The sequence below is a fragment of the Chiloscyllium plagiosum genome, chromosome 25 (genome assembly GCF_004010195.1).
Source record: "Chiloscyllium plagiosum isolate BGI_BamShark_2017 chromosome 25, ASM401019v2, whole genome shotgun sequence".
Lineage (NCBI taxonomy): Eukaryota > Metazoa > Chordata > Chondrichthyes > Orectolobiformes > Hemiscylliidae > Chiloscyllium > Chiloscyllium plagiosum.
In genome coordinates this window covers 39642867-39670422 of record NC_057734.1, presented here as the reverse complement: position 1 = coordinate 39670422, position 27556 = coordinate 39642867, and the positions used below count along the sequence as shown (strand labels likewise).

Below are 27556 nucleotides of genomic sequence, written 5' to 3'. Positions count from 1 at the left end.
GGAGGTGTGGGTGCAAGTTTTGCATTTCTTGCGGTTGCAGGGGAAGGTGCCGGGAGTGGAGGTTGGGTTGGTGGGGGGTGAGGACCTGACGAGGGAGTCGCGGAGGGATTGGTCTCTCTGGAATGCTGATAGGGGTGGGGAGGGAAATATATCCCTGGTGGTGGGGTCTGTTTGGAGGTGAAACACAAGAAGACTCAACTTTAGAAAGAGAACAACAATTTATACACCAAGTGAAGAGATTTGCAGTGTCCTAGTTCCAGAGGAGCTGAAATTAACAAAACCAATCACTGGTCTGAATAAATGGGGGCAGTGGTTATGATCTGAAATTGTTGGACAAGTATTTGGATGTGTACATGAATAGGAAACGTTTAGAGGAATATTGACCAGGAGCAGGCAGATGGAACTAGTTTAGTTTGTAATTATGGTCGACATGGACTGGTTGGAACAAAGGGTCTGTTTCCATTCTGAATGACTCAATGACGTCGAACCATAGATTCAGCCTATCATATCTATGTAATTGTTTGCAAAACCAACTCAAACAGTCTCATTCCCTCACTCTTTCCCCATTGCATTACAAATCCAGTTTCTGTCCATCCACTCTGTCTTGACCTGTCAAGTTTCTGAGCACTTCCATCACATCTCTCCTTCTCAAATGAGAACAAACCCTGACTGAAGAAGTCCGTCATACATGGGACCGGTCTCATAAGTCTTTTTTCTCCAAATTCTCCATAAAGGCTACACATCCTGAGCAGTGTTCAGAATCAAACATAGCTGAGGCCAAAATGATGTTTTATGAAAGTTTATCCAAACTTGAATTTTTTTGTACTCCAGGCCTCCAGTGATATGTTAAACTAGCTTTTGAAAAGGAAATGTCTCAGCCCGCCAAGCCACCTTCAATGATTTGTGTACATATCCCCATAAGGTCTGTCCATTCCTATACCCTCTTTAGAATTGTATCTCCACTCCACATTTATCCTGCCAACACATATGACTTCTGCTTCTCTTCATTGCATCTTATCTGCTGCCTGTCTACTCATTCCACCTGCTTGAAGCCTATCACTATCCCCCTCATGGTTCACAGCCTCCAGTGTTTGTGTCACTTACAAAGTTTGAAATTCTGCCTTGTATGTTTTAAGCCTTGGCAATGAATATACGTTAAAAAAAAGCAGTGGTCCTAACTTAGACTTTAGGGAACCCCCACAATGTTTCTTTCTTCAGTTTGAAAAACAACCGTTCGTTTCTGCTTTCTGTTTCCTGTCACGCATCCAATTTCTTAGCCATCTTGTCACTTTTCTCTTGTTCTGTGGGCTTCAATATTGCTGGTCTATATGTGGGACTTTATCTAAGAATTTCTTGAAGTCCATATGCATCGCAGCATGCAAATTATTCTCATCAGTCATCTCTGGTATCAAAAAAATTCAATCAAGTTAGTTAAATACAATTTGCCTTGAGCAAACCCATGCTGGTTTTCCCTAATTAATCAATACTTCTCCAAGCGACTGTTAATTTTGTCTCAGATTATCATCCCTAAAAGCTTTTCCACTGCTGAGGTTAAACTTGCTGGCCTCAATGTTGTTTTAAAGGGATTAGTCTTCTCTCTAAAGATATAATTCTGTTCACCTACATCATTTAGTTGAATGATAATTTGGCAAAAGGTAGGTAATTTCATCCCTGAATGTGTGATTGGTTATCTGTACATCGGTGCTTTATTAGCAGATTAATGGGCCACACTTATCTCTTTCACATTGTTAATCAATTCATCTAAACAGTGAGGATTAACAGCTCATTATTCATAAGAGTCGAGGCAATGTGCTTCACAGAAAAACAAAGTTTACAAACCCTACATTTGATTTTGCAGAAATTAGTCCATCTCTCAGAAATAAAAAGCGTGGTTAAATTTAACCACAAATTTTAAGGAAAAACATGTAACACTCGCTGAAATATGTCTTCCTCTGATGTTGTACATCAGGAACCTTGAGACCACATTGCTTCAGGGAGAGCATTGAAGGGTGAGGTCCGAGATCTATTGCTCAGTTCATTGATGCAGATGGACGATCCGGCGGGGGGGGACAGTAAACTGGACGCCATGTCCAGAGCCCTGATGGACACGGTAAAAGATGCCAAGCTGCACGACGTCTTCAGCACCCCTGCAGATGGAGCGCAGCGTAGATACACCTGGTCACGGGCAGACGGGTCTATCCGTTCAAGGGCCCAGCACCATCTGAAATAAAAACAGAAAGTGCTTTTGGTCAGGACTTCTGATGAACGACCATTAAACTGAAATGATGGATGGAACCTTATAAGGGTCTGAGCAATATGGACAATGGTAAGATTTGTAGCAGAATCAGCCAAGTCTAAGTCCAGCCAATCTGGACATTGGGAGCATTGCAGTTATGGATTTACTAAGCAGCAATGTGAGTTTCTTGCTGGTCAGAGGTGAATTGCGAATTGAAACTCATTTGTGCTTGTCAAATGCCTTTCTAGTGATCACTTTGCCTAATTTATCATTCGGCTTCCTATCTTACTAAGGACACAAAATAAGCTAGATGTTGAGAAAACCCGACATGGAAATCAGAACAGGTAGCTGGCGAATTTACTTGGTTGCTTTCTCCAAAGGATCTCTATGTTGGACACCAGGCACCATCATCATAGGGCACACTTCATGGGCATATGCACCTCATATCACTGGACATTGGCATCCAATATGTTACAGTCTCTAAGAATCCTTGAAGGACCTCCAATCCATTTATAGGAAGCTTCTCCACTTCAGTGCTGCACCAACAACTATCATTGTAATGCTGCAGCAAGGATAAATTAAAATCAGGTACATGCTTCCAACTCATTGGACTGGACCAAGCTGTAACTCTGGACTCTTTGTTTGTAGTCATAGCACTCACTCATTCTGAGCCTACCTGAATGTCACAACATCCTTGCCCTGCCTTGCCTTGACTTTGTACACTTTGCTCCCTCAGCCTGAGACACCAGTCTCACAGTACTACTGTCTTGCCTTACCATTTAGTGCAGATGTCACAAAGCTAGTCATTTATTTTCTCTAAAAGCTGTTCTTTGGCTCAAGGAGACTATGTCCTTGATTTATATTTCAGAGGGGCAATAAACTGGGCCGGGCTGCAATCAGTCTGGTTTGGTACAGAGGTGAAAAGGATTTTGAGAGGCCTTTTATTTATATGTAAACAGATGAGACTTCAGGCCAAAGTGGTCATGTTTTAGAAGAGACCTGTATAATGAAAGAGGAGTAGTCAGCTCTCTAGCTGAGCTGAGCAGTTTAATTCAGTTTTAAACAGGTTGGAAGTTCAACAGGGAGCTGTGTGGAAACTTTCTCTCTTTTTACCGACCTCCAATTTCAACCTGTAAGCATGTGTTCCACTTATACTGGGTTTTAAAGGAAATTTGCTTATTGGGACTGTTGTGTATATTCAGAACAGCATAATTAAGTCTAGTTGGATAGGCTGAGTTCTGCAGGGATTCTTTATTCTAATCTTTGTGTTTCTTTGTGTAATTTTGTGAATAAATTTTTGTTTGTTTTAAAATCTAGTAGTCAACCTAGCTATCTTACTCTGGGTAATTTTCATTGTACACTTACCAAAACAAATTGCAAAGTTATGGTTTGGATCTGCCTCTTTAAGAATGTTTTGAGTAGTCTGGCCTAGTCCATAACACAGACATGAAGAAAGGAAGATTCCTGATGAAGGGCTTTTGCCCAAAATGTCGATTTTTCCTACTCGTCATATGCCGCCTGACCAGCTGTGCTTTTCCAGCATGACTCTAATCTTGACTCTGATCTCTAGTATTTGCAGTACCCACTTCTGCCATGAAGAAAGGAAGCCTGTCATGGTTGTCGGCAGATCTCAGTCAAGTTAAGAGGACTTTGCTCAGGGGGTCCTGGCACAGTAAGTCAAGTGCAGCTTCTGGTACTAATCCAGGGTCTTGGACATGGTTAGTCAGCCACCTGGGCGGTCAAAGTGAGGATCCTCTCCAGACAAAGGATGAGGAGCCAAATACCTGGCAATCAATCAATCAACTGTCCTGACTCTTACCCACCCCCTCCCTCCCCCCCATGGAGTTTGTTTTCTTCCTGGAATGAGGGAAAGACAGGTATTATGAGCGATGGACATGGGTGATACTGATGTTACATTTGGAGCAGGTAATGAGGTGTCTCAAGCAAATAAGTAGACAGTGCAGACGGCATGCAACGTTAGTGGTCTCCGGCCATGTCTGTGTTTGCACAGGTCCAGATGGATTATTCTTGTACAGGATCTTCAGAAGCTCCAAAATCCAAAGGATTCCATCCAAATGCACATTAGCAGTGAAACCAGATATCTGCAGCCAGAGAAGGTGTATCATGTAAGAAGGGTTGGAAACAAGAAGAGTAAAGCTTTGTAGTTGCATGAACACATACACAAGATAAATGGCAATGCAACATGAAATAATGTTTCAATTTAAAATTCAATACAACTGATTTCTGGGATGAAGGGGTATCTTATAAGGAAAGGTCAAGCAGTTTGGGGCTACATCACCAGTGTTTAGAAGAATGAGAGGTGATTTTATTGAAATATAGAAGATTCTGAGGTTATTTGATAGGCCGAATGCTGAGAGAATGGTTGTCAAGTTTAAAATTAGGAATCTCCCTTTAAGACCAAGATAAGGATTGCAGGCCTGTGGAATTTGCTTTCCCATGGAGCATTGTAGGTAGGTTCATTGAATGCCTTTAAGGCTGTGTTAGATTTTTTTTAATCCACAAGAGTTTTGAGAGTTATGGAGATTACATAGAGAAAGGGAGTTTAGGCCATAATTAGAACATTTAGCGTGTCTGATCTGGTGCATATTTATAGGTACCATCAGGACTGTCAAAGCACCTGAAATGCATCTTCAGCATGCCATTTGGCTTAATCAATCACAAATGCATGATGTCTCTAACAAAAAGAGAAATTGCTAGAAAAACTCTGGCAACATCTATGGTGAGAGATAAGAGTTAACACTTTGGGTCCAGTGATCCTTCTTCTAGAAAAAGGTTGGTATTTATGCAGAAGTTGGGGTGGGGGTTAAGGAAGAGTGGCGTAAGAGTAAATGTTAGGTGGAGTTAGAGCCCAGTGAGAAAAACTGTTGGACAGACAAAGGAATGAGTAAAGGTCAGTTTGTGGGAATGATTAGCTGTTAATGCGGACTATTAGTAGCTGACAATGGGTTGTGTGTTGTAGCAGCCCTTGTGATGACAAGGCATGGTGTGTGCGGATTGGGGTAACGACAAGGGAGAAGGTGCCTCAAATCCTAAAATTATTGAACTCAATATTAAATCCAGCAGGCTGCAGAGTTCCCACGCATAAAATGAGGTGTTCTTCTTTCAACTTGCGCTGAGTTCACTGGAGCACTGCAGTAAACCTGAGTCAGAAATGTTAGCCAGGGAACATGGTGGTGTGTTGAAATGGTAGAAAACTGGAAGTCAGGATCTTTTTTGCAGACAATATATGTGGAGGGAACAGAGCAAAAATGATAAATTCTGATCTCTGTATGTACATGTTTACATATGTATGGCATGACCAACTGTACAGACCATCAAATTATTTTATGAATAAAGTATATTTTTGAAATAAAAAAAATAAAAACATCTATTGCTCGGTTCATAACTAGAAAAAGGGTGACTGGAGTTCAAACAAAGGTTCAAGGAGTTCCAGCTGTTTGCAGACAACACCGAAAGTGATGAAGAAACAGTGTCAAACTCCTCTGACCTTGAAAAACATTGACCACAGACTTTAGGAGGCCCCAAAGTTATGATCTATACCACCACATGTTACACAAAAACAAGAGTCTGATTCTTCTCAAATAAATATGTGTTACTGCTAATCCTATCATAGACTTCTAGTGCATGGAAGGAGGCCAATCAACCTATCATCTTTCTGCAAGCTCTCTGAAACAGCAGTCCATGGAAACATAGCTGACACATGATTGTCTGTGTTACTCAAAGTAACCTATCCAGCATAATCCCAGTTTGCAGCTCTTGGTCCACATCTCTGCATGTTACAGTGTGTGTGGAAGTTTTTTTTCAATGCAATGAAGATTTCAGCCTCCCCTACACTTTCATGTCGAGTGAGTTCCAAAGCATTTCACCCACTGGTTGAAAAGGTTTCTCTTCAAGTGCCTACTAATCCTTCTGTCAAATACTGAGATCTATAGTTAGAAACAGAAAATGCTGAGCAGGCCAGACAGTGCCTGTGGAAATCGACAGGGTTAATGTTTCATCAGACCAACTGCTTCCTACCAAAGTGAATAATCTCACATATCCCCGCACTAAATTTCATCTGCTGTTTATTTGCTCTCACTCACTCACTCTGTCTGTAGCCCTTTGGATATTACGGTCTTTGCAGCCTCTCTGGGCTGAATTTTCTCGTAGCAAGTTTTGAGAAGATTTGTAGCTGAGGTTGAGGTTTTGGATGTAGGTTTGCTCACTGAGCTGAAAGGTTCATTTCCAGACGTTCCGTTACCTTACTAGGTAACATCTTCAATGGACCTCATGCAAAACAATGCTGAAAATTCCTGCTTTCTATTTATATGTTTGGGTTTCTTTGGGTTGATGATGTCATTTCCTGTGGTGATATTATTTCCAGTGGTGGAGTCACTTCCTGTTCCTTTTCTCAGGGGGTGGTAGATGGGGTCTAACTCGATGTGTTTGTTGATGGAGTTCCGGTTGGAATGCCATGCTTCTAGGAATTCTCTTGCATGTCTTTGTTTGGCTTGTCCTAGGATGGGTGTATTGTCCCAGTCGAAGTGGTGTCCTTCCTCCTCCATATGTGAGGGTACTAGCGAGAAAGGGTCATGTCTTTTTGTGGCTAGTTGATGTTCATGTATTCTGGTGGCTAGTTTTCTGCCTGTTTGTCCAACGTAGTGTTTGTTACAGTCTTTGCACAGTATTTTGTAAATGATGTTAGTTTTGTTCATTGTCTGTATTAGGGTCTATCGAGTTCATTAGCTGTTGTTTCAGTGTGTTGGTGGGTTTGTGGGCTACCATGATGCCAAGGGGTCTGAGTAGTCTGGCAGTCATTTCTGAGGTGTCTTTGATGTAGGGGAGAGTGGCTAGGGTTTCTGGACATGTTTTATCTGCTTGTTTGTTGCTGAGAAATCGGCGGACTGTGTTCATTGGGTACCCATTCTTTTTGAATACACAGTATAGGTGATTTTTCTCTGCGTAGTCCCTCTGTGCTTCAGTGTGTTTTGGCTCATTGAAATAATATTCTGATGCAGCTTCTTTTGTGGGTGCCGGGGTGGTTGCTTCTGTAGTTCAATATTTGGGCTGTATGTGTTGTTTTTCTGTAGACGCTGGTTTGAAATTCCCCATTGGCTGTTCACTCTACTGTGACATCTAGGAATGGCAGTTTGTTGTTGTTTTCCTCCTCTTTAGTGAATTTTATGCCAGTAAGGATATTATTGATGGTCTTGAAGGTTTCCTCTAACTTGTTTCATTTAGTGATGATAAAGGTGTTATCTACGTAGCGGACCCAAAGTGTTGGTTGGATGGTTGTCAGAATGGCTTGTTTGAGTCTCTGCATTACTGCCTCTGCTAAGAACCCGGACATCGGAGATCCCATGGGTGTTCCGTTGGTTTGTCTGTAAGTTTTGTTGTTGAAGGTGAAGTGGGTGGTAAGGCATAGGCCCATTAGCTTGATGATATTCTCCTTGTTGATGAAGTTAGTTGTGATTGGTGTATGTGTTGTTGGGTCTTCTAATAGTGTAGTCAGTGTTTCCTTGGTCAGGTTAATGTTGATTGATGTAAACAGGGCTGTTACATCAAAGGAGACCATTACTTCATCCTCTTCTATCTTAGTGTCTTTGATGGTCTTCAGAAATCCTTGGGTGGAGTGGATGGAGTGGGGTGAGTCTTCTACGAAGTGTTTTAGTCTTTGGTGTAGCTCCTTGGCCAATCTGTAAGTTGGTGTTTCCAGGTAGTGAGACTATGGGTCTGAGGGGGGCTCCTGGTTTGTGAATATTGGGTAATCTGTAGAAGTGTGGTGTGTTAGATCCATCTGGTTTCATTTTTTGGAAGTCGGTCTTACTTATTTTCTCAGTTGATTCAAAATCTTGATGTCGGCCTAAATTCTAGGTCAGGTAATAAGACATTGTATGAGAAATGATTGCAATGTTCCCAGAGGCCCAACAAGGACACTTAATTGTGCCACATTATCTGTCCATCATGTTTTAAAACTCATTTGTGGGACTTGGACATCACTGGCCAAGCATTGGTAGCCCGTCCCTGTTTGCCCTTGAGAAGGTGGTGGACAGCTGCCTCCTTGAATTGCTGCAGTCCACTAGCTGTTGGTTGACCCACAATGCCAATCGGGAGGGAATTCCAGGATTTTGACCCAATGACTATGAAGGAACGGCAGAATATTTCCTAGTCAGGGTGGTGAGTGGCTTGGAGGGGAACTTACAGGTGTAAATTCCTGAAGAATAAATGAAGGCAGACAAGCATGATTAAGAAGTCAAAAGGAAAGACTTTTTTTTATTCTCGAGGGATGTGGGCATTGCTGGCTGGCCAGCATTTATTGCCTATCTATAGCTTCCTTTGAACATAGTGGCATGCTAGGCCATTTCAGAGGGCTATTGAGAGTCAACCACATACCAAGTGAGGATGGCAGATTTCCACATTAGTGAACCAGATAGGTTTCTTTTTCCTGACAATGCTTTCACAGTCAGTAGATTCTTAATTCCAGATTTATTTTTCAATTGAATTCAAATTCCACTATCTGCCATGGCATGATTTGAACCCAGGTCCCCAGAATATTATCTGCGTTTCTGGATTAATTGTGTAACACTAATACCATTAGACCATTGCGTCCCACTATAATATTTAATGCTGTAAATGATTGGTTGATTTTCTATTAGTCTAAAAGTGTAAAATTATGGGGTCGGTGAGGCAAGTTCGAAGATCAACATCACATTCAGCATCAATATCTTATTAAGGGGGCAGCCAGTTGGTTCAAGGGGTGGCAAGGTGGCTCAGTGATTAGCATCGCTGCTGCACAGCACCAGGGACCTGGGTTCGATTCCAGCCTTGGGCGTCTGTCTACTTGGAGTCTCCCCAAATCTGCTTGGGAATTCCTAGAAGCATGGCACTCATCCACAAACTCCATCAACAAACACATCGACCTGGACCCAATATACCGGCCACTACAGCGGACAGCTGAAACTGACAACCGGAAGCGGCAGGGACAGGCCACTATAAATGCCGGAGGAAACACCAAAGAAGCACTTCACAGGAGGCTCCCAAGCACTGAGGATGTCACCTAGACAGGGGACAAAATGTTTACAACAAAAACTTCCAGCTCGGTGAACAGAACCACAGCAACGAGCACCCGAGCTACAAATCTTCTCACAAACTTTGAGCTTGGGTTTCCTCCCACAGTCCAAAGATGTGCATTGCCATGCTAAATTGTCCATAGAGTTCAGGGAAGTGTAAGTTAGATGCATTAGTTAGGAGTAAATGTAGCGTAATAGGGTAGTGGAATGGGTCTGGGTGGGTTACTCTTTGGTGGGTCGGTGTGGATTTGTTGGGCCAAATGGCCTGTTTCCACACTGTAGGGATTCTATGATTCTAAAATGTCAGCCATCTGGACTAAGAGGAGGAGAAATATTTTCATTCAAAAGGGTTGTGAATAAATTCTGTATGTCAGAGAGCATTTGTTTCACAGTACATTCAAGACAGAGTTTGATTAGATCTTTAAGTGCTTAGAGAATGAAGAGATATGGGAATAGGACAGGAAGTCGGAGCTGAATGGGGGAACAGACTTCAAGGGTCAAATGGTCTTCTCTAGTTATTCTTTCTTGTGTTCATAGAATCCCTACAGTGTGAAAGCAGGCCATTCAGCCCACCGAGTCTACACTGACCCTCTGAAGGATATCCTACCCTATCCCCATAACCCTGCATTTCCCATGGCTAACCCATGTAGCCTACATATCCCTGGAAACTTATGGCTTTTTACTATGGCCAAATCCACCCACCCTGCACATCTTTGGACCATGGGAGGAAACCAGGGCAAACACTGGGAAGAATGTGCAAACTCCACACAGACAGTTGCCTGAAGGTGGAACCGAAGCCAATCCCTGGTGCTGTGAGGCAGCAGTGCTAACCACTGAGCCACCGTGCCACCCTGTTGCGTTGCTAATGCTAGTCCATAGATAGTGGGATCTGTACTCTGGTACTGTGTGTGAGCAGCATTGCACTGGTGAGTATGACCTCCCCCAGGACAATGTTTATGAAATTAAATTAAAAATGTAAATATCATCTAAGTAGTCTTGGCTGAGTCTATCCAATAACCTGGAATGCCCTCAGAGCAGCCGGGGATGTGCAATATTTCCCACATCCCGAGCAGACCTGAATAAATTGAAATCGATTGTTGATTCTTGCACAGTATTAGTAACCGGCAACTTCAGCTTTTACCAGGGACCCAACCTATCCAGCATGCCTGCTAAAAGAGAAGCTTCACACAGACACATCCAACATATTGTGCAGCCATTTTCAGCCCCTCCCATTCCCTGTGGTCGAAAATTCAATAGCTGGACAGTATACGATGAACCGTGAGACACTCGGATATAAAGAGTCCCCTTTGTCCCAGAGTGCCATTTGGTGTATGGTGGAAGAAGAGCGAGTATTTTTGTCTGCATCAGCTTATTTTCTGTGCCGACACCAATCTTTTCTTTCATGGTCTCCAACATTGATGGGAAGTTGTGGGAAAGCAATTTGTACATTCGCTGGTGATAACTGTCAGGCCCCCTGCAGATTTTCAAAGTGGTTTCGATACAGAACCCAAGGGAGGTTTTAAACACACTTTGGAGACTAATATAGCTGCATTGAAACAATAATTTACTGTTAATTGTCCCTTGCTTGTTACAAATAGGGACTAACTGCACATAAAACCACAAGAGAGTCACCTTCAAGATGTGCCGCTGATGGCTTGGTTTTGTTTTAATCTAACTGCTAAGCTGACAACTTGCTGGCTATGTATTTCCTGCAGCAACACATGTTAGATAATATGGACAGAAGGAGAGTTATGCAAAGGCTCTCCACTGATGAAGTTCTGCTGATATTGCTCTTTAAGACCAGCACATCTGCCTTTGCTACAGCAGACTGAGTTCTCCTCTGCAGTCAGGGAAAATTCAAACTGAAAGACCACCTCAGATTTCTTCCCTTCTCTCCTGCTCCATCCCACATTCCTCCTCCTTCGACAGCACCCTTCCCCCTCCTAATCCCCCGATCTCTCCCGCCTGCACTTGCTCCCTCCCCTGCTTTGCCGCAATTCCCGCTTCCTCTCCCCTCGTGTCCATAACTGCATCCCTCATCTCCCTCCATTTCCCTCTGTCACTCCTCATGCTCCCTCTGGGTTTGAAGCTGAAAATTACAGTGGGGAGAGCGGGGCCTAGTTCCTAGGAGTATCCCCCTCCCCCTGTCCATCTCATCTCCAAGCCCACCATTAGGTTAAGGGGCACAGACCCTGAAAAAAAAGAGGTCATAAATACTCAAATTTTCCAAGTAACATGAGGGAACTTCATTGCTGTTTTGTCCCCACCCAGCAGTTATTTTCTCAGGGCTCACTCTTATGAAGATACACAGTGAGATCCTTTGGGTCCTCTAGGGGCCTGGCCTGCCTTTCCTTCTTACAAATTGGCAGCAATTCCTTGATGTCTGCACTTTTCACACTGTCAGCTCTGATGAGGCATATTGTGGGAGCTTCCATCACCTGTTCACCCACCTCCAGTCCTTCTCCTCTGCCCAGGAGGTTGAAGGGCTTATGCCCGAAACGTCGATTCTCCTGTTCCCTGGATGCTGCCTGACCTGCTGCGCTTTTCCAGCAACACATTTTCAGCTTCTCCTCTGCCCCCCAATCTTCCCAATTCCTTTGAATGCCATATTCTCTCCAAGGAGAGTAACCTTCCAGGTATCTAAATTCCAGGGCCAACCTATGGATGGTTGGTGTCTTCAACATGGGAATATAGAAACAGTAAAGTGCAAGAGAGAGGTGTGTAAACGGGGGAGACTTATTAAAATTAATTTTTATTTCCTTTAAATACAGCTGTATACAGCCACAAGCCAGAACTCCCACAGTACCACACCAGTCTCTTCCCCCAGACTATGGTCTTCACGGATGCCAGCAATCTCAGCAGCCTCACCAGTCTCCCCATGGCGAAGCAGGTAATCAGTGTTGTCAAGCATCTTTCTGGTAATGTATACTGACTCCTCTGGGAGGGAAAAACAACTTAGCTTTCGAGTGCTGCTATGTTCCTGCACTCAAAAAAGGGCAAAACAACGACTGGAAGTTAGCTAGAAAATGTCAAAGCACAAAAGCAGAACGCTGCAGATTCTGAAAATAAAATAAAATAGAGAAAGGCATCCATTGACCTGTAATGTAACTCTGGTTCTCTCTCCTCAGATACTGCCAGAGCTGCTGAGTGTTTTCAGCATTTTCTGCTTTCATCCCAGAAACACCTATTATCCATTGTAGCTTCTTAACAATGCAGGTCAGCTACTGACCAGTGAATTCAGAAGGAATAATTAACTCAAGATTTATTGTTAAATAAAAGACCACCAATACAGGACTTACTGTGTGGTCATTTAAATAACAGAGTCTCAAGTGGGCATTCTGTGCCCTCTTCCCTCCCATGAATTGTGTACAGTATGTTCACTGTGAAGCTCTGCTAAACAGATTGAAAAGTGCACTTCAAGTGATAACCTGCATATACTCCTAGTGAAAGAAAGATTGTACTGCAAGGGTTCTGCTCATCTACTACAAACTAGACAATGCCGATAGGTTTTATGGAATTGCAGGCAGATTTCCCAGGGGAAAGTCCCTCTGTCAGCACTAAACAATAACAAAATAAAAATATCAGGGAATAAAACAGATTCAGTGAGTGACGAATGAGTTCAAGTCAAAAATCTCCATGAGAGCAGGCTTCAGACAGTGTCCCCATCAATTTGCACAAGGTTTAATGCTCGCATAAACCTGATGCCAAGTGGGGAACAAGTGTGCTGACTGCCTCAGGGAGATACAGCATCCTGCAATTTCATCCATTCAGATATCAGGCTCTGTATTTAAAGGAATTGATGACTTTGCCTTTTTACGTTCCTCCTCATTAAATAGTAAGGATTGCTGAATGCTTTTGCACATATTCCTACATCAGACACCTTCCACTTCAATCTGCCCAACCCAATCAAACAAACACTTAATTCCCATTCACAGTATTTTCACAAGTAAATGCAAAGTTCAAATAAAGCAAATAAAACATTTTTTTAAAAATTGAATGGTCAATAGATTCTCTGTCTGGTGACCCACATTCGAGGGATCTCCGGACAATCCTGGAGGGTTGGCTTCTCTGGAACTCTACCCACCTAGCCATCTTCATTTCCTCCCTTCAGGCCCTCCTTGAAGAGTAGGCCTTTGGTCTATCTGATTGACTTCTCCTTTGTTCAAGTGTCAGTCGTCTGCTCCCAGAGGTGGTGAGCTTGGAGGAAGAGTCTCTGAATTAGTCAGGTGGTGGCCTACCCAAATCCGGTCATCCTCTCACCTTCCACACCCCCCCAGCAATCTGGTTCTGAGTGGGAATCCCACTGCCAATTGAGGCCTTTGAGAGGGCCATTAAAGGACTCCTTAAGGATCTCAGCTCTCTGCCACTGACCAAGCTGCAAGGGAGCCTGTTATTGGTCAGCAGGTGAAAGTGTGTATGTTTGTTTCCACCTTATGGGGAGATGTTCCCTCAAACAAAGGCACTGAGCGCTTGATTGAGGATTGGAGCATGAGGAAGGGGTAGGAGAGCACGCTGCTTCCCCTGACCTGTTTCCTCATCCTGAATGTGGTCTACTGAGCGCTCTCTGGAAGTGACAGTGTCTCTCACACCCTCCCTCTTCTTTCCAGCCAGCAGGGGAGACTCTCAAGCCTTAAAGAAGCTTCTGTGCAATATGTCTGCCCGATCACTCTCCATTGGGACACTTTAATAGCTGATAGGTGTAAATAAGTGTTGTTGCTGAAAAGTCAACATTGCCTGCTTTGTATCTGCAAAAAGGGAAGTGGCATCTTTCTAACATGTTATTTTTGACGTAGAATTTTCACAAACATACAGTCTCTGGGGAGTTGCTGATCACAGCTGGGTTGTTGGAGGGTGCAGATTGTGGCCTGTAGTGACATTTTGCACTCCCAAGAGAGGACAGGAGGGTCAGACTGCAAGCTCTCCTCTGGAACCTCTTCACGGTTCCTTTCCCCAGTGGATTTTATCTGTCATTCGTGGGGAGGACATGCAATCCAGCCCCATGAGCACTTGAGTTCTTCAGGCAAGTGCCCGTTCTTTGTCTGTGTCCAGATTGAGTTCTGGCAGGATATTGAACCCTGAGTTGGGCATGGGAAAGGGCCACCCCAACCGAATTGTGCTTTTGCTTGACCATTCACTTAACCAGGTTTCCTGCTAGACTTGCAGGGCTCCAGGTAGATTCTGTAGCTCAAGGGCACTGACATCGTATCACTCAAGTCTTCCTCAGCCGAAGCTGAACGTGAATGTGAATGAGTGTACTGTCACATGTATTCTATGTGAGAAAAACTGTAAAATATAATGAGAAGCTTTTCCAATGTTGTCATGATCTGGTGCCATTTTGAATAATTTAAGAATAAGAAAAAACAATAGTAAGAGATAGCTTAGAGTCCTTCAGTCCCGAGCAGCTTATCATCAATAACATCTATGCTGCCATCCTCCCTCCACCACCTCACTGCCGTCTACACCGGGCACAACCAACATTGAAGTTACCACTCTTCAGGTGTCACCTTTGCCTGCTGGGCCGATTCTCCTCCACCACCGCTTCCTCACTGTCTCCGCCTACGCCAGACCCACCAACGGCAAAGTCGAGTCTCTCACCATCAGACCCGTCTCGTGGATGTTGTTGTGATGCCCTCCCGCCACCGTCAGCGCCGGACCCGACCAACGACAAAGTCACCGATCCTCAGCTGCCATCTTCATTCGTCACTGGGTTTACCGCGCCTCTGCCAATGTCACAGCCGTCGATTCCGTTACCAGTTCCCGTGCTCGCCTCGATAAAGTAAGCAAGGGCTCACTTGGGTCCACTCACCGCTGCCCATAGCATTCGCACTGGGATCTCTCACCGTCCAAGCCTCAGGACAAGAGGTAAATAAAGGAAAAGGGAAAAAGAAACAAAAGAAAAAAGAAAGAAAAAGAAGAAAGAAACAAGAAAGAAAAGCAGTTAGAGCGAACAACTCTTGGCTCAGGAGCCCTACTCCACTGCCATCTTGATGACATCACTGACTTTAGGCGTAACTGGCTGTCAAGTCTAAAACCTCCAATTCTGCACCAATTCAGTATAAAATCTCTCACACGTGAACCCATTGTGTGAACTCATGTTAGTTACAATATCCTGAGGATAAGGTGGGATCAATTGTGCAACACCCTGGTTTGTGGATCCAAAAGAATTTAAAGGACTTCGGATAATAATATCAGCATGAAGAATTAAATGAAATGCTACATCCTATCTCTGAACACCCTTTGCTTTTTCAGGCTTTAATAATGAGAGCCAGTTTACTAATTATACGCAGAGCAGCTACAATGAAACAATTGAGCTTCATTTATTAATCCATTTGTTTTGAGTTAATTTCAGCTCCCATGATGATTCAGTAAAGCTGACACATGAACATTAATTTCTATGGTTACAGGATGTAGCAACATATCATCACTGAGCCTGAGTGTCAATACAATTGCCTGATACTTCCTTTGATTATTCAGTCAAAGCCAGTTAAATGAAACATACATGATTGGGGTATTCACTTTATGGAGAATTTCCTTTAATATATTCGAGCTGATTCCTGTGCGTCTGGTGAGACGGAGGTTAACATCAGGTTGCCTGTGAGACTGCACCCACAGGAAAGACGCTGGTTACATATTATGTTGACAGTTAAAATGAAACCACATAACATTTAAGAATGCTGACTTTGTACAGATAAGCCTTGGTAATCCCTCCCATATCACATAGAGAAAGAAACAAATCACAAATTATGAACATTTTTGGTCATGTCAAGACAAACCAGGTCTCTCATAGGAGCTGACATTGCAAATACATTGCCAACTGAGTATTTATATAACCACAATCTAGTTGTGACTACAAGCTGCTAATACTAATGGAGTTATGGAGCCATAGAGCTGTATGGAAACAGACCTTTCTGTCCAACTCATCCATGCCGACCACCTATCCTAAATTAATCTAGTCCCATTTAGAGTCATAGAGATGTACAGTATGGAAACAGACCCTTCGGTCCATGCCGACCAGGTATCCCAACCCAATCTAGTTCCACCTGCCAGCACCTGGCCCATCTCCCTCCAAACCCTTCCTATTCATATACCCATCCAAATGCCTCTTAAATGTTGCAATTGTACTAGCCTTCACTACTTCTTCTGGCAGCTCATTCCATACACGTACCACCGTCTGAGTGAAATGTTGCCCCATAGGTCTCTTTTATATCTTTCCCCTCTCACCCTAAACCTGTGCCCTCTAGTTCTGGACTCCCCGACCCCAGGGACAAGACTTTGCATATTTATCCTACCCATGCCCCTCATAATTTTGTAAACCTCTATAAGGTCACCCCTCAGCCTCCGATGCTCCTGGGAAAACAGCCCCAGCCTATTAAGCCTCTCCCTATAGCTCAAATCCTCCAACACTGGCAATATCCTTGTAAATCTTTTCTGAACCCTTTCAGGTTTCACAACATCTTTCCGATAGGAAGGAGACCAGAACTGCATGCAATATTCCAACAGTGGCCTTTTGTTTGAACCTTTGATTCTTGTTCGACTGCACTTTCACATGGCTCTGACTTATTAACTGATTAAAATATAGCCAAATTCATTGCTTTCAAAAAAGTATGAGAACCAGTTCCCACCTAGGAGTGGCTGATCTGTGGAAGGGGTAACTAGTCTGTACTTGTCCTGGGCACACAGATTTCCTTTGTCATCTGTTAGGATAGAACCTATAGGCAGAGTACTCCCAACTCAGTGGGGCTAGATCCCAGAATCCGTGAGATGGAAAAATCTCAAAAAAGGACAGATCCCAACTCTATCCTGTTCTGTGACAGATTTCTGCAGCTAAGGATTGCAAATCCAGTGAAAAGTCCCCTGGGCCTGGTGTGGAAGCTTTTGAGATCATTAAAAAAAAGCCTTTGTAAAACCAATGAATGTCTTCTTTCCCAACATTGCATGATTCCATGCTGCGCCTGTAGTACGCCAGGGTTACTGTGAAGCACTTACCAGTGTGGAAACAGGCCATTCGGCCCAGCAAGTCCATACCAATCCTCTGAAGCGTAACCACCCACACGCTATCCTTATGACTCTGCATTTTCCCCCATGACTAACGCACCTAACCTACACATCCTTGAACACTATGAGCAATTTACCGAGATTAGATTTAGATTAGATTCCCTATAGTGTGGAAACAGGCTCTTCGGCCCAACAAGTCCATACTGACCCTCTGAAGAGTAACCCAACCAGACCAATTTCCCTGTGACTAATGCACCTAATACTATGGGCAATTTAGCATGGCCAATTCACCTGACCTGTGCATCTTTGGACTGTGGGAGGAAACTCACAGAGACACGGGGAGAATGTGCAAACTCCACACAGACCACCTGAGGCTGGAATCAAACCTGGGACCCTGGCGCTTTAACCACTGAGCCACCATGCCACCCATAATATTTAACCTGTTTTTCTAATCAACCTGTTCTGGGATGTTATTACACACCTCTGGAGCAGGTGAGACTTTCAGTTTAGGGGCAAGGACACTACAATCATGCCACACTAGAGACAGATCACACATTGATTGTTAAGATACAGTACAGAGAACTCGGATTAAAAAGCAGCACCCAAACAGGGACTTGAACCCTGGACCCTCAGATTAAAAGTCAGATGCGCTACCTACTGAGCAATCCAGGCTACAGTCCACCTAACATGCACATCTTCAGACCAGGTTTGATTAGTTTCATTGAGGAGCTCCAGCCATTGCTGTTGAGGAACTGCAGCTCACAACGTTTCCTCTCCCAGAAAGTTCAATCATTGCTCAAAGTTGATTGCCAAATTCCTGGAAGGCTCATGACCCTGTTTGAAATTTAATTCATCTTCAGCCGCACTTTTCCTGCCGCCAACCAACAAAACAATAGTCTTAGACCACCTGGACAGAGATGAGTTCACAAGCCCACCCACCATGCTGACAGATGGGAGCATTGTCCTTTTCTTTATTGTGAGGCATCTGACCCTACATCAGGAGGATATACCACATTGGGAGAGATGCCAGTCAATTGGTGGGCACCAGGTGAAAGGGTGCTGGATCTACAGCCCATCCTGACAAAGAGGGGTGCAGGACTAAAGATATCATGGGAACCAGCCTGGGAGATAGTCTGGGAGGGGGCTGCATTTGAGAAGTTGAATCCAGAGGTAAAAGGGGGAGTCTGACTTTGGCGGGTGGTGGAGGATGTCTGGGATAATATCCTAACCAACCAGTTCAGAGATATTATTCCTCAACTCTGGAGCAGGTGGGACTTGAACTTGGACCTCCTGGCTCAGAGGTATGGTCACCACCAAAACCCCTAAAGGTATGGGGCAGTCTGTCCGCTTGGCGTAGACCTCCCCCTATCATGGGTAAAATAGCAGCAGAGTGGTATAAAGCAACTGAATGGCCATTGAGGCTTTCAAGAGGCCTGGCAGTCAGTGGGCTGACTAATTCCTTTAGGGAGACAGTGAGGTCTGCAGATGCTGGAGATCATAGTTGAGATTGTGTTGCTGGAAAAGCACAACAGGTCAGGCAGCATCCGAGAAGCAGGAAAAATTGATGTTTCAGGACGGAACCCTTCCCGATGAAGGGCTTTTGCCTGTAACGTTGATTTTCCTGCTCCTCGGATGCTGCCTGACCTGCTGTGCTTTTCCAGCAACACAATCTCAACACTAATTCCTTCAGGGCCCCTCAGGTAAGTAGCTGGTGGGAAGACCACCCGTTGGATTGGGCACCCAGCTTTTACATTCAAACAGGGTCAGCGAACAAATTCAAAAATCCAGCCCAACAAAGGAGCATCTTCTGCAGCTCCAGCTTGCACCTGACTAGGTTGAAGGAGGACATGCCCTCCACACAGCATCAGCAGGAGCAACACCAGTCACTGCCACCTCCTCAGCTGGATCCCTTCCATGATGGCTCCAAGATTCAACTGGAAGAAAGCAAGACCCAAGCACAGGGTCTTCAAACAGAGCATCAACACTTTTGAAATCTGAGGACCAGTGCCCCTAGATGCTCAGGATATCACTGCAGTTGTTAATGTTTGCAGACTCCTAAAAGCAAAGCTCCTTCCCTTTGCTGGTGACTAACAAAGGTGTCAGTCCTTGGATGATTACTAGTTTCTCAACTCCACACTCCCAAAGGTCTTTGCCTCCTGACAGACTTGTGAGAGGAAGAGGGCACCTTGATGGCCTCTTGTCCTTGAGTCCACCTCCCACATCCCCTCAGATCCCACCTCAGGGACCTCCCAGTAAGAGAGAAAGAGAGTGGTAGACCTGGGTCGTACCCTGCCCAGCTCCCCTCATCATTCCTGTGATTGCAAATTCAAACTCCAAGTGTCAGAGACCTTTGCAATGCTTCATTTCGCAGAATGGACTTGATATTCCACCCCCTGCCTGCCCACTTTCTGAGATGGGCTGGCACAGAGGTGGGATAATGATTAGTTTAGTCTGGTGAAGATCATAGGATGGGTGTACAAATCAGTCAGATGACTTCCCAAACCAAAAAAAAATCACCTGAGTTCTAGTAAGGACAGACGTGAAAATGAAGAACTTGAGGATATTAATGTTCCATTAATTAGCACAAGAGAATTTAATGTGACTAAAAGTTGACAAAACGTCTGCCCTAATTGCCTCCAACCATTTAAAAGAGACTCAGTAAATGCATTGATTTTTATTTTCCAGAACTTTCGAGATTCTCGAGCAGTTGTCTAGATTGACAGGTTACAAATATGACACAGCTATTTAAGTGTGAGATTAAAAAAAACTGGACCACCCAGCCTGATGTCAGTTGTAGGAAAGATACTGATTTCTCTTATTAGATAACAGGACACTTAGAAAATAATATTACTGGGGAGAGCCAACATGGATTTATAAAAGGGAAATAATATTTAATAAATCTATTAGAGCTTTTGAGGTTGGAACTAATTAGGTTGATAGAGGTAACCAGTAGATGATGACAAAATAGGATAAACCAAACTATTTACATATAATGCAATTTGAAAGATTTTGAAATAACAGTAAAAAATTTCAGTCCCAACAGCAAGCTGTTACAGTAGTGAAATACCAGAGAAAATTATTTTCTTTTTCACACATTTAAAGGGTTTATTTTAACTGTATCTTCTAATTCCAGTTTTGACAGTCAGATAGCCTCTTCCTTTACGATTCACAGAATTAGGCTTAGACTCTCAGCTTCAAATCATTCCTTCATGATTCTACCCAAACACTTCTGGTCTGGGACTTTCAAAACTAAACTCCTTACTTTGATGTAACCTAGTTTAAATTGTCTCCTTTCTTCAGAAGTTGTTTTATACATCTAATCTGCACCAGGACATCTGGGCACTGAAATCAATAGGCTTTCCAAGCAGAATGTGTTACCACAAACCAAAAAAAATTACAGATCTTTCCAAATGAAAGTTCAATGTTCTTCATCAGTGTTTATTCTGTTTGCTCATAAAGTTTTCTCATTGTAAACAAATTCCCATTATCACTGCAAGAACTCCCTTTGTCATACAGTATTTGGGGGAATAAAACGCTTCAGAACTCTATCAAATTAATCATTAAAATCCCTTCTACACACAGACCAAAACACACATGCCACTAGTTCAAAATCCAAGTTCTAAGTGGTGTTAAAATATACATGAATTACACCTTACATCACAATATTTAGGTTGCATCAGGCCCAAATGCATGACAAGAGGACAAAAGATTCCACCCATTGTTTCCTAGTGTTGTTTTGAGAGATCTATTTTCAGAGGTTAATCCCATCCATCTGCTTTCACATCTTTCTCTCCAAGGATACATCCAGTTGTGTGTTGATGTTACCTAAGGCCCTAGAAACACGGTGTATCTTTGGTAGACTCTGTATGAAAATATTTGGCCATCTTCCTTTTTCATTCCTAATTTCCTCATTCTTTCCTGTGCCCCTTGATATTTGAGATCATCATAATAGTAAATTGTGGCGTAAGTTATTGGTTCTGAAGGAGTTAATATTTAAGTTGCATTCATAATATACAGTCTTTGGGTGGAGATGGGGACCACTCCATTAGCATTCCGAGGGTGTGGATATATTCTGTATAGCTCCAGAGAGTCCTTAGTAATTATGTCTGACTAATAGTGTAAGTTCTATCTCTATAATGCAGATTACTTGGCTTCATTGTACTAAATTGCCCATAGTGTCCAAGGATGTATAGGCTAGGTGGATTAGCCAGAGATACGCAGGGTTACAGGGGTACGGTAGGTGGGTGGGTGGAATGCTCTTTGAAGGGTCAGTGTAAACTCGATGGGCCAAATGGTCTGCTTCCAGACTATAGGGATTCTGACTCAGATTCAGTAGGTCATCTTGTTAACTAAGAGAAATGCCTCTTCTCATTAGAGAGTTCACCAATGGTCTATCCTCTACCACTGATCATAAGACAAGGCCCAGACACAATGGAGTCAAAGGAGGATTTGTAGCAGCAAATTGTTTCAAAAAAGCCTATATTCTATTTCATGTTCTGGCAAAGATAACAGATACACAAGTTACCATAACTAGAACAAACATTGCTTGAACAATTTAACCTACATTGAGGGTCACTTGTCATTGTACGTTCGTCTTAATTTCATTTCTTCAAAATCTTGAAGAGTCAACTTTACAAGTACATGAAAGTGCACATTTCATATTTGCTGGGAAAATTTAGATGTGAGCTTTCCCAAGAGAAACATAACAATATAATTTCCAAACTGTTATTCTTTTGTGCTTTTTGGATCACTCAACTTAATTCCCCATCACTCATTCAACCTCAAATTGGCCTTTTCTAGTCTCAAACTGGTTAGCCAGCTGTGAAAGAGTGACCATAAATTTTAATGCATTTCCAATTCCGGAAATTGCCAAAGAAATTCTTTCCAACCTTGTCAGCACGAATTAACCAATGGCCATTTTCATCCATCAGTTATTACTTTTTGATAGCTACCAGTGTTTGCAATGATTGAAAACTCATATGTGACATGGTTTTACATCTTGGGTGACTATGGTTATATGGTTTAGTTTGACTTCCTGTTGCAATACCTTGTTTAATAATACTGTCTGCATCTCATGAACTGATGTAATGCAGCACCATGCATTGGGTTGTGTGAGACCAATAATGAAAGGATACTATCTTATGTAAACTGCTATTACATGGATGTACTTTAGTGACACAGATTGAGAAGCCCAAGATTAAAATATTTCATCAGAATTGGTGGACTAGAACTACCGGACTAGTGGGATCCCTATGTTTTAATAGGTGACTGCAATGGATATCAGCGAGGACAAGGATAAGAACTAAAGACTGAGCACTGAGGGTGGCTTCCTCCATCTGGGACGACCCAGCTACAATACCCTTCATGGTCTACGTACCTACTAACATTTATTATTTAAGCTTATAGACGGCCCCATGAGTGAGATACTAAAGGAAAATTGATTTCTGTAGTGCAGTATGAGAGAGAGCTACTTCAGGAGATAGATGGTGACAAATACAAGTTGCATTGAGGATTGCCTTACTTAAACTTTTCATTTTGCTCAATTACCTTTAATATGCATTCCAAAATATAATTATTTCTGTGCAGAAGCTCTAAAGTTTCTTTCACAGTTCAATAGGGTAGAGATTACCGATATTGACGGTTTAATGTTACTCCTGTTGGCTATTTATAAGACAGAGTACTAATTGTTGCTTTCAATTTGACAGTTCAATAACAGGTAGCCATGCAGCTTTCAATCACCCCCAAATTCATGAAGAATGGTATTATTATATGATAAGAGATACTGCAATCAGAAACCCAGCAGAGCAACCTAATAGTTATAAAAGACACACTCTTTGACAACAAACTACCACGTCGAATTTGAGTTCTCAACAATTGTAGCTTATCACTGATAAATATTTAATAGTTAGAAAACTCTGCAAATGCTGAAAGGTAAAGAAAAAAAAAATCAGAAACCTACAAGGGTAAAATTTAACCTGATTAGTTCATGTGGCTTTTTTGTTATAAGCCATAACTGAGGTCAGTAGCACTATCACCTCTGCGTCAGAGAACATGGGCTCATATCGAGAGATTTGAGCATAAAATACAGAGCCAAAATTTTTACAGCATGGAAAGAGGCTCTTCAGCCCATTGTATTCATTCTGGTCATCAAGCTACTCCAATTGCATTTTCCAGCACTTGGCCAATTAGTCTTGAACACAATGGTGTTTCAAGCATTGAACTGTAGGTTTTCACTTCAGTGCAGTACTGAGAGAATAGTGCATTTTTGAAGGTGACATTTTTTCCAGTTGACATATTGAACTGTCACCCTTAGTGCCCCCTCAGATAATGTAAAAGAAATTGTGGCTTTATTAAATATGAGCAAGGAGTGCTGTACACTGTTGTTTTATACTTAAATTTAAACCAATCTCATGTCATGCTGCTCTTTACAAGTGCTGTGCAAATCAGCAGATGCATTTTGAACATCAAAACCATGACTACATTTCAATAATTATTTCATTGGTTATAAAGTGGTCTCGAAAGTCAGTATATAACTACAAGTCTTTCTCCTATTTCAAAGTTTGAAAAACATTTTAAAAATCCAAAATTTTCCTATTTCTTTTCACATATCTAGCCAGTTCCTTCTTGAATTTCCCAGCATTCCTGCTTTCTGAAAGGCAGGCATCTTCATATTTTCCCACCAACCCAGCTCTATATAAACATAGTACTCTGAATGGCCTTTCCAACATCCCTTGGATGAGCTGGACAGTGTCTCAATATTAAGATTTCAGTCAGAATTGACTTTGGTAGAATGCTAGACGTTAAAGGATGCTCTAAAACCACACTGAAGAGCAGTAGCAGCAGCCATTGCTGTCAATAACATGAGAAGAAACCATTTTCTGAAACTGTGCCTGTTCTCTAGATCCATCTGCTAAATTTCAGCTAGGCAAAAGGAGTCACCAAACATCACTGGGGGCAGGAGTGCAGAGGAAGGACAAGTTTCAGACTATTAGGAGTGCACTGGTGTTGGGTTTTTTTTTTGGCCAAATACCTTTTATTAAAAAAAACCACACAGTGCATTTTTGAAGGTGACATATTTGATCTCTAACATCTTAAAAGATTATGTTTTTGCTGCAAATAATCATAAGCCTACACATTCTACAACTGTGTGATAAGAGGAGAAGAGTTGCTTAGATCATGCCATTTCATCAATATTTGCCATTGGTTAGGCAAGAGGGGAGAAAATGAGTCTCTCTCACCTGATTTATCCTCCCACTGTCTCAGGAAGGGGAAATTCCATCTTTTGATTCAAATGTGCAAGTCCACACTCTTGAACAGTTCAAGAACACTAGAGCATGGCTTGGAAAATGTGATCAAATTATCAAGTGGTGACATGAACAGATTTACTGACTGCCCCTTGAATGTCAATGACTACCTCAATTTAATGCTGTGGTCCCGAATCAGAGAACCTTATATCTCCACCACAACCACCTTACAATGCAACAACAGATCAGAGACTGGGAATTCTGCTGCAAGTAACTCACTTCCCAGATCACACAAGCCTGTTCACCATTGACAAGGCACAAGTCAAGGGTGTGATGAAATACTCCCCACTTGCCTGGATGGGTGCAGCTCCAGCCACACAAGAAGCTCAACAACACCTAGGAGGAAAAGCCTGCTTTATTGCTCCCTCACTGACTACCTTAAAGGTTCACCCTGTCCAGTGACACACAGTGCATACCATCCACAAAATGTACTGCCAGAACTCATCAAGCCTCCCTTAGAAGTATCTTCTAAACTCCGTAACTTCTATCACCTAGAAAGACAAAGGCAAAGGCAACAATAGCATGTGAAACACCACTACCTCAGGTTTTCTTCAGGTCACACACCATCCTGATGCAATTATGTTATTATTGCTTCACTGCTGCTGAGCTAAAATGCTAAAAACCCCTTCTTAACAGCACTGTTGCTATATCAACACCACAGACTACAGTAATTCAAAAGGGCAGTTGTAGATGGGGAAGAAATACTGATTTAACTATTGAGGCTCAGATATCCTGAAGTAATGTTTTTAAAAAGCTATTTTAGAAAAAAGTGAGCCCTGAAAAGCAGCACTGTATTAGCTCTCACAACTCTCAGTAATTAATCTCAACAGAGATACCTTTACCCCTACAAAAATTACAGGCATCTCTTCTTAGAAGTAGAGCTCAGACAGTAAAGAACAGAATATGAAAATCAATTCCTTATCTGCTTACAAAGCATTCAGAGGCATTATATACCATACATTGTCAACTTAACAACCATAGATTCAGCTGGCTCCTCTATGTATGAAAGGAAGCCTCAATTAATGCTCACCACTTGAATTAACCACCCAATTAATAAACAATTATCCCCTTGACAGGCTTTGCAAGTTAGTTAATCAATTGGAAAACACAGGTCACTTACTGATGGGAGTTAATGGGTAAAAATTGTTATAAGTGATTTGGTAGTGGGGAAAGCTGTTTGGTTGTGTGTGCAAAAGCACTTCTAGATATAGAACAGTACAGAACTAGCAGAGGGCTTGTGTAATGTCCCTATTGCTGAGCCTGGGTTCAAGTCCCACCTTCCTCAGGGGTGTGTCATAACATCCCTGAACAACTTGATAAAGAAGTATCTACACAATTAGCAACTTCCTTTTTCTATCCTTAAATGTGTAATCAACATTTCAAAAACAATATTTAATGACTTCCATGTGCTGCACAAAACATTACGTTGTGAAACACTTCTCCTCCTGAATAGTTTCTTCGTCACACACTTCCTTTAGGAAAACAACGTTGATACTTGATTGTTTAAATCTTCCCATTCTAATTTTAGATACTTCCTTTTTCTTCAGCATTTATGTCAGGCTGACAGGATCAATCTATGATGGTTTCTCACACGTTTTGTAGAGTATACATTATCCCGCAATGAATGAATGCTGCATAATGTTCAATGGGTATGCTATCTTAACTATCCCCACTTTATAGCATGTCACATAAAGTATTTTCCAAGTAGAACCTATTATCACTGACATCCATGAGAACAAGTGTTTTAATAACCAGAGTAAATTTAATGATCCTTTTTAATTTTTGTTTAGCTTCCGAAACTAAACATTCCCATTTTCACTTATGACAAATGGTACCAGATGCACTTGATTATCTATCTAGCAAGTTAGCAGGTGAAGCAGCAGTAAACATAACCAGCTTCTTCTTCAATAGATCACCTTAGGATTGGAACTTAACTACACATCTTCCCGGTGATAATTTCTGTAATGTCTTATTTGCCCTTCAAGTATTTTCTAATTTGGGCTATTTTGTCAAAATGTCTAATATCAACATGTCAAAACTGCCATCTGGCCCAGTCTGAGAGTGCAGCCACTTAATCTAACTCATCCAGCTTCTCAGTTTCCTGGTGTGTTTTGATATGTGAACATATTTCTGTGATGACCTCCTCATTCAATTCACCACGATGGGAGCAATATTATCTAGATAGGATTGTGGATTTAAAGTTGTATCAGACTACTATTACTTAACATCTTCTAAACCAGTGTACTTGAACACCCCAGAAGTTGGGTTCTCAATTTTAAACTTTAATCTGGTCTTGTTAATAGATACATTTCTCAAATTCCCCATTAGACCCCAGAACAAACATTTACATGCAGTATGATGGTGTCTGAAAGTTTTTGATTACAATAAAACATTGTGGAATCTGCCTTTGATTGATTGCAACTATTTTCATCTAAACATATCTCACCAACTAATACCTCACCCTCAAAGCATCATTGATGGATTAATTTAGTTTGGTTTTAGTTTCCATTGATTTTCTTTTGTTTAGAATTTTACTTTCCATGAATAAATTATCAGTTTTATTTAATTTCATCTACCATCATGCTGGATCATTTCATTATTTCTACCTGGCCCGTTTATAACTTTAGAACTTGACTTCTTGTTGATACAAGTCGTGGTAAAATCAATGTCCTGGTAAAAGGTTACTTCTTTCTGTACATGACTGCACTTTGAAAGGAATCCTACTAAGAAACCTTGGAGGGTCTAGGGACTTCAGGCTAACTTCACTGAACACAGAAGCAATGGGTACCTTGAGAAAACATTCACCGAACACAACTGTACATATGGAAGGCTTCAACTGATGCCTCAGGTTTTCCTCATTACTTCCCACGGCTGTATCACTTTTAGTTTCCTGTTTCTGTTCAGAAGAATTGCCATCTACTTTACACTACCCTCCACTCCAAAGGGTACTC

The 27556-nt window shown here is 42.2% G+C and overlaps 1 protein-coding gene across 1 annotated transcript in view; it reads left to right on the top strand.

Moving 5' to 3' along the window:
* Positions 1-27556, top strand: part of hnf1a (HNF1 homeobox a) — a 207410-nt gene that overhangs the window by 161566 nt on the left and 18288 nt on the right. Inside the window, exon 8 of the mRNA XM_043715931.1 lies at positions 12078-12196. Within this exon, the coding sequence (XP_043571866.1) occupies positions 12078-12196 (119 nt within the window). The remainder of the gene's footprint in view (positions 1-12077; positions 12197-27556) is intronic.